This window comes from Marmota marmota, unplaced genomic scaffold (genome assembly GCF_001458135.2).
Source record: "Marmota marmota marmota unplaced genomic scaffold, marMar, whole genome shotgun sequence".
In the NCBI taxonomy this organism is placed as follows: domain Eukaryota; kingdom Metazoa; phylum Chordata; class Mammalia; order Rodentia; family Sciuridae; genus Marmota; species Marmota marmota.
In genome coordinates, this window is record NW_025999842.1 from 14,204,155 (window position 1) to 14,212,854 (window position 8,700).

Here is an 8,700-nt window from a genome sequence, read left to right on the forward strand (position 1 = left end):
CTACGCACATACCATGGAGTTCACAGATATCTTCACTCTCTCCATGAATTCTTACCAGAAGCTCCAAGTAAAAAAATACTTCTTTAGAAAATTTTATCCCAGAATTATTTCAAATTGTCCACTTTTTATCCATTTGCATATTGAAAATTAACTTACAGCTGTTCAAAAAGTACTTTAACAATGTAATTATGACATAATGAATATTATTCAATGAGAAAATTAATATCAGTTTCACTATATAACCTGAACTATGTGATAATCTCTTACTACTAAATAAAACTGTGTATAAATTGAATTCAGACTTTCAAAATAAAAAAAAAAGAAAAGAAAAGAAGAAAGGATGGTGCTAAATAATCAGGACAGAATTAAACTTCACTACAATTTCATTTGACCAATAAAATATTTATTAAATCTTGGTATAAAAATTCTATACTTATGGTGTTTGCTTTCAAGGAAAACAACAAAATAATACCTAGGGAATGAAAATAATTCAAATTAGAGATATTTACTACCTCTTAACTGTTTCCATTATTTATTTTTAGAAGTTAAGTGAACTTTGGATTTAAGACATCTCATATTCCTGTCAGTCCTTTTATGTTTGAGTCTAGTATAGAAGGAAGGTGTCAAAAGAAATGAAACTCTATGGAGTGTCTGGGGAATGTAAATATTTCTCTTTCTCTGCCCCAAGGATTTGTTTGCCCACATTTTGACAGTCCATGATATCTTTGACACTGAGACCTGTCAAATATTAACAACTTTGCTTCTGCCAAGCGGACTCATTATTTAGACTTTTATCTTTGAAACACAAAAACAAAAACAAAAACAAAAGAAGACAAACTTTCATGTCATTAATCAATTCAAAATATCAAAAGATTTAAATAATTAAAATCTAATGCAGATATTGGAGGAAACCCCACCAAAAATCCCCTATCTGACAACACAGGGACAGCCTTACTTTATTGTCTAAAAATAAGTTTTAAGATCCATAATAATTTAATAAAAGCAATTCTAAAACTATAACAATGTATCAATTTAATATGATATTTTAATGACCTGTTTTTAAAAAATGATTTTAGCTGTACTCAGCTTGATAGCTGTCCATATTTATGATCCTATAAGAGTTAACACCACCAATTTGCTAATTGCCCATTTGCTAAATGGCAATGCCATTTCCCTTAAGTGCTTCTTATTTTTTACTAGTCTCCAAGAACTTGCCCTGTATCATTCCCAAACTCCTTCAAGGAAACCTTTCATCAATCTACTCAGACATCATGTTCTTTCTAATTTCCACCAGGGAACTGCATATTTGGAATAGGAAAATGAGTAAATTTCATTGGTCTCCCTATACCTCTTTAAACCTTTGATTCTAGACTTCTCAATGTGTTCCTTCAGACAGACAATTCTCATATTTCCCATGAACAAGGTCGCCACCAGATTTTTAGTTCATTCCGGGGAACATTCCTACTTTTATATTTGTTCCACATTTCTCTAAATTTGCTCACATATTCAATATTTTGAATTCCATTGAATCTACTAATATTTGAATGTTCTTGGCCTACAAAAATGACAATTTTATAAAGTCCAACCTAATAAAACAAAATATTTATTTGTACATATGCTACATCATTTTATAAATTATAAATGATATCTTGGTGTGATATGTAAGCCCCATGGGAGGTCAACAACTTCTTTTCTCAAAGGATAAACACATATGTATTAGCATGCCCTCTTGGTAACAGGGTATCCACACTGAATAAGTCACAATTTTTAAAAGGAAATTTCCATGGATATTGCCATTGTGATGACATTCTAAAATGTCAACACCATTATTGATCATAAAAATCTACATTGTATCATGAAACTATTAATTGAACCAGTGTGTGATAACTTTAAAAGCTTTTTTTTCAGAACATTAAAAGAATCCCAATGATAAGCTTCAAAGACAAAATGAAACACAGCCTTCCTTCCCCTCCTCTCCTCAAATGATTTTTTTCTTACATGACTGCTCCACTGCAGCTCCCCAAGCACAGCATTACTATCTTTGTTAACAAAGAAGTACCCTTTATAGATTTCTATTGAGCAAATAGAATTGAAATAAAAGAAACAATGGAATTCTTTCCCCCAAAAAAACAAAATTCATAGAACTGCTAATTTATGAAATTATTGTGGTCATATTTGTGGAAAACAAAATAACTATATTTTTATAATTCTGTAAGAAGTTCTTAATCAACCATTACCCACGTGTTCCAACAATAATGTTACTAATGTACTGAATCATCTTGTCTGTTTATATAGTATAGCACCTACATCTTGATTTGACATGTCCCAGTAAGGTCTTTCTCCATAAGACATAACTTCCCACATGACTATTCCATAGCTCCAGACATCACTGGCTGATGTGAATTTTCGATACTGGATGGCTTCAGGTGCTGTCCACCTTACTGGAATTTTTCCACCCTGTTATAAAAAGAAGTTAACATTTTAAATATGTATAATAATTTATAAATAATTTATGGTCATGCCCAAAGCTACTGTTAAATATTTGTATATTGGTTAAAAGTTTAGCAGCATCAGTTTTAATTATTTTGAATCTATTTGTATTTAAAGTCACTAATCTTTATGTTAGACATTCATTCCAAGTTTTCATTTTTAAGGCAACTGTACTTAATGGTCTGTGTAGTCTCTGGGAAAAGAGTTCAATGAAAAGACAATTACAAATTATTTGTATCACTAATAAAATGAAGTGAAATATGTGGTATTTATATAAATCCTTACATATTTCCCTTTATTTTTCCTCTATCTTTTTTTTTTTTTTTTGGTACTGGGAACTGAACCCAGGGGCACTGAACCACTGAGCCACATCCCCAGCCCTTTTTTACTGTATTTTATTTTAGATACAGGGTCTCACTGTGTTGCTTAGGGCCTGGCAAATTTGCTGAAGCGGGCTTTGAACTTGTAATCCTCCTGCCTTAGCCTCCTGAGCTGCTAGGATTACAGACATGAGCCATCGTGCCGGCTTTTTTACTAATATCACAAAACATATAAGTTAGCATAGTCAATATTCTTTTGGAATCTTTATTCAAAATGAATATATTTTTAAATTTTTGCTTCAACTATGAGATAGTAACTAGAAATTGTTGTATGCAAATAAATAAATATATACACACACACATATACATACATACATACACACACACACACAGGGATTAAACCCAGGGTGCTTTACCACAGAGTTATATTCCTAGACCTTTTTATTTTGCTTTTTAAGTTTGAGACAGGATCTGGTTACATTGCTAAGGCTGGCCTTGAAACACCACCCGCGCCCCCCGCCCCGCCTCAGCCTCCCAAGATGCTGGGATTATAGGCATGTACCACTACACATAGCAATTATACTCCATTGATAGGAACATCCAAATAGAAGGTAAGTTGTGTTATCTCTTACTACTTTCCTTCTTAGCTTATAACATAGATTATAATAACAACAATAAATTTTCCAAAAGAAAAAAATTAACTACCACATAAAGCTGAGATGTCAGTTTGTCTCTTTCTTATGGTTAGTTTTGCAGCAAACACTGTTTTCATATTAGGAAAATCTCACAAATGTGAAAAAAGCACAGGAATAGATTTTTCCTTACAGTAGTTGTATAGACAGCTTCTGGATCGTCCTCTATAACCCGGGACAGGCCAAAATCTGACACTTTACAAACAAGATTGCTGTTGACAAGAATATTGCGAGCTGCAAGGTCCCTGTGAACATATCCCATATCAGCCAAATATCTCATTCCAGCAGCAATTCCTCTCAGCATTCCTACTAACTGAATGACGGTAAATTGACCATCATGTTTCTGGAGAAAGACAAGATGAAATGTACTTTAAAATAGGAAAAAAAGTCAACATGAAAGATATCTATCTTCTTGTTTACAGTTGTATAATGAGAGGGATCAATAATTTTCTGTATAACATACACACTTGTGAAAAAATATAACACATGCTGATTTAATTAATATCCAAATAAAATAAGATAGAGGGGTGGTAATTATTTAGTTTTTATATTAATTTGTTATATTTAACAATATCTTGAGATTATACAAATCAAAATGAATATCCTAATTTTTAAGTCAAATTTCAAAAATGGAATATAAAAAATATTACTTCTGACAGATGTGTTTTCCCCATGCTAAAAATTATATAATCTAAAAATATTCTAAAAAATAAACACACATAAACTATAAGTTTCTTTCCAAATAGTAACAAAAAGAAAGGAAAGAATATTTGATTGAAAATGAAAAAAAACACTACGAAGTAGAAAAAAATTTTAAAGACTGATTTTGTTTTTATTTCATTCATTGTTTTGCTGCTAGTAGAAACATTACATACCTGCAACAACATCCCAGCACATGAGTTTGAGAAACATTTGCAATTAGTTCCTAAGATATTTGTAACCCACAGATTTCTACAACTAAATAGAAGCAGGCTGCATGCAGGATGCTGCTTTGAGTTGACAAGCTGCCTAGGAGATGCTCTGAAGAGCCCATCATAAGGATGCAAGGATTAAAATTTCTCTAGATCCTCTGAGTGTTCATAAATCTGGGTTGAATGTGTCACTCTAGATCATGTAAAATAAACTTGACCTCTTATTTGTTAGATTGTTTTCTTTTTGCCATTTTGGAAAAATGGCAATGTGCTTATATTCTTAGTAAACCTCTGAGAGTAAAAATATGCACATCTATTAATTTAAGGTTTATCACAAAAAGCAAAGACCATTAATTAAAAACCATATAAATAATTGTACATTTTATGATCAGTTTTCAGATAACAATACAATGGAAATATTTTTACAGAACAGAGTTGGGATCACAGAGCCAAAATCAACTGATTATCTCACTTTTCAGTTTTCTCTATATTTCCTCTGTATTTCATTTAGAGTTGCATATACTATTCCATAACATATGTTTAAATTACAAAATTGAAAGGTATTCTCCATACTTTAAGTAATAATATTATTGGAAGCCACTTTTTAAAATAACATTGTACTATGTAAATGTTCAAAAGATTCTATTTTAATCCAGTATAAAATTCTGATTATTAACATGATTTTCAAAGACAATTCTGACCTCTTATAGTTTATATTGTTCACACTTTACATTATAGATAAAAGTTCATAAAGTTTTATTGGCAGCATGCATAATATATTTTGAATGGGAAAATAATTTGGGTACTTACCCTGAGAAATGCATCTAGGGCTCCATTTTCCATGAACTCTATTACAATCATGACTGGTTTTCCTAATATCAAAAAATACATAAAAGGAAAAAAATGCTATTTCAAAGCCATTACCTAAATTTTTCATTATTCTCCCTTTCATCGCCAATAAAACACATGATTCTCTGTTAAGGAACTGAATGGGTAGTGTGAGTGTTTTTAGCGTTTTCAGTGCTTCTACTAAGCTTAAAAAAGTCATTCAGTGTCTGCTTGGAAAGTGGTTGTGATTCACAAAATTAAACCATACGAATAAAAGTCAACATGTACTTTAGACTTCTGTCTTGTGAATGAAATGCAAAGAAAATGATATTTTATACAAAATGTAAAGACTAAACTCTCACTTTTATGCTTTTGAACCTGAATAAAAATATTTCTCACTTGTTCCATGTATTTATAAGATTTATTCTCCAACTTAAACCCTATATTCATTTTCCCCAATTGTTTCTGAGGTAGTAGCATAAAAGAATAATTGTTTTAATTAGTAACATACCAAGGGAAAAATGCTTACTTAGAATATATAAAATGTTCTTGATATGATTTTTTTAATTGTGAACACAGTAATAGTAATTTCTGACACTCAGTCCATTCAATTACTGAAAAATACAACCAATATCTACCTCTTGTAACAACTCCTTCCAAATGGACAACATTTGGGTGGTCAAACTGCCCCATGATGCTTGCTTCACATAAAAAGTCTCTCCTTTGTTTTTCTGTGTAACCAACTTTCAGGGTTTTTATGGCTACTGCTACATCTCTTTTCCCTGGAAGTTTCAGACGACCACTGCAGACTTCTCCAAATTCTCCTGAAATAACAGAATACCCAGTTGTATTTTCATTCTGAGACATTTCCTTTCTCAAAGTAAATGAATTATATTCTTTAAAGATACTTTTTAATTAAGAAAAAAATTGCAAGTTAAAATGAAAGCATTACTATGGATGGGTGATTCTACTTCTCATACAAAATGAAATAGTTTATGAAAAGAGTGGCAAAATGAAATTAAAGATACATTTCAGCTCATTCATAGAAGTTAAGCTTTTCTAAACAATCTGTTACAAAGGCTACTGCTTTTCAATTCAATTATCAACCCTTTTCTGAGTAAACATTTAGATCTGAAGTATGCTGTATAATCTACACAGCCTACTATAGCATGAGGGAACATTAGCAGATTCTCAACATTCCTAATGCTTAAAAACTATGAGAAGCAAATATTTATTAATGATTTAAAAGTGTGGACTTTATGTGTACTGTTTTTGATAGATTTAAGGGACTGGGATACAAAAAAATGTATAATTATCTTGAACATATATAGAATAGAATATGCTCTTTAAGCAATTCTTGTAGATTAATTTTCTAAAGGAATTTGAATAGTATAATAGCTAATAATTACAAACACAAGAAAAAAGACGAAAATAAAAGTTTTGTAAGAAGATTATAAGTGGAAATGTATATTCCACCAAAATTCAGGAAAATTATGACTTTTACTTTTTACTAAGTTGTTTCTCAACAATAGGTCAAAACTATTATGAAATAGCTTATGATAGAACAATATCTTAAAAACCCAACAGAAAACTACATGTATATAGATTCTCTGTGCCACATGCTTCTTTTCCACTTTTTTTCTCTTAAGATTTTATAAATAAGTACAGCGTCATTGCTTCCAACAGCTCAGGTAAATGCAAAAGTTCTATACTTGAAGTATAATTATTTGCCTGTCATTATGATGTATGACTTTCAATTTTGGCTAAATGGAACAGCTGAACAAGGAAGCTACAACAGCCTTACCTGCACCAATCACACGCTCAATTTTAATACAGGAGGCATCTAGCTCCTTGGCGAATTGATGGACAGCTCTATTTGGGTCCTCATAGGTTTCAGGGTCAATGTAGGTTTTGGTGCCTGGAAATTTAACTGTAATGATGTAAGAAAGCATGACTGTGATGAAGCAAAGCACTTATTGTGCAGTCAGCCCAGGAATTTCATTATGCAGAGTGCTCCTTGGAACAGTGAACTTGCTTCCACATCACCTGATTCACAGCAGTTTTAACAGACTACTTCAGTCTGTTGGCGTATAGGTATTATCTGCAAGCTTCTATAGGTAACATAGGATCCAGCTCATAGGTTCCTAACTGAATAGCTTTTCCAGTAAATCAACAAAAGACATCCACCAAAATTTCTGACATGCCTATCAGACTTGAGGTATAATTAAATTCACTGCTATCATGGCATAGTTCAAGCCATATTGAGGTTTGTAATGGACTTGGAAACACATTTGTAAATCTATCAGTCAGTCAATCAATCAAATTAATACACGGGGAAAAGAAGACATTTCATTTACAGGTAGACTACTACACTGACAGCAATATTAAAAACATTTAGACATCTTACTTATTCTTTTGGTTTATTTTTTTTAAAGACCAACCACTGTTGACATATACATAAAATTAATACAAGATATGAAGGAATGCTATCACAGAATCAAAGAGAAATCTTCTAAAGACATAGTTTCATCTTCACCTTGAAAGGCAATAGAGGCCAGATGTACAAAGTGCAGAAGAAAGTTAGAAAATGTACATTATTCCTGGGATCTGTTAACCAAATATGACAGCAATTCAAAAGAGGAATTGTTTATAAGACCTTTTAATTATAAGGCTTTGGAAGATCTTAACTGCTATGAAGAGGTAGCCAATATGCCTCACAAAAGGTAGTCAAAATTCAAACAACATAGATTCATCTTAAAAGTTAAAATCTTCTTAAAATGTACCCAGAAGCATGCAGGTAACAGATAATGCTATGTTAACTTTATATCAAATCCAGTTAACAATCATGTATTCCAAATCTAATCATTTGGTTAAAGACAAAGATAAGATAGATAGGCATATATTTGGTTATATTAATGCAATGAAAAAAAATTACACTATATCCTCAAAAAGTCTTTATTGTTAACAAAGCCACCAAACAATCTTTCCATGAAATCTTACTATTTGGAGAACAATATATTTCTTCATATATTACACTGCAGCCTAACTGTGCTTATGTCATCACATTAAATTAAAATTATATTTTAAAAATAAACATATAACAAACAAAAGGAAGCAGAATGTATAAAGGAAAATGGAATTTAAAAATCTTGGTTTATTCTGCTGTAGTTGATTGGTTATCCAAAATTGATTGTCTTAAACAATTATTGTTGCAGTTTATAAAACTGACAGATGTTCATTTGTTACTAAAGCTGAACATGAAAAAAATAAAAAACAACACAAGAAGAAAAGAGAGAGGGGACAGAAAGAGAAAAGAGAGAAGAAGGAGTACAGGAAGAGGGGGAAAGAGAAAAAGAGAGAAGGGAAGAAAACAATAGGTTAACCTCCTAGATTGGCAGGCAGATGGAGAAAGAGCCATCTTCTCCCTTTTTGCTCTCTCTTTCTTTCATTGTTTTTTTT

At 31.5% G+C, this 8,700-nt stretch overlaps 1 protein-coding gene across 6 annotated transcripts in view; it reads right to left on the reverse strand.

Moving 5' to 3' along the window:
* The window catches only part of Epha7 (EPH receptor A7), a 174,145-nt gene that overhangs the window by 9,690 nt on the left and 155,755 nt on the right, over positions 1-8,700 (reverse strand). For 3 of the 6 annotated variants that reach the window (XM_015498209.2, XM_015498193.2, XM_048810399.1), the window contains exons 10-14: positions 7,046-7,171; positions 5,880-6,065; positions 5,224-5,285; positions 3,636-3,845; positions 2,308-2,457 (exon numbers count right to left, since the gene is read on the reverse strand). In XM_015498209.2, coding sequence (XP_015353695.1) covers positions 2,308-2,457; positions 3,636-3,845; positions 5,224-5,285; positions 5,880-6,065; positions 7,046-7,171 — 734 coding nt within the window. Of the gene's footprint in view, positions 1-2,307; positions 2,458-3,635; positions 3,846-5,223; positions 5,286-5,879; positions 6,066-7,045; positions 7,172-7,644; positions 8,493-8,700 lie in introns of those variants that run through there. The other 3 variants (XM_048810358.1, XM_015498201.2, XM_015498222.2) reach the window with 2 other exon arrangements.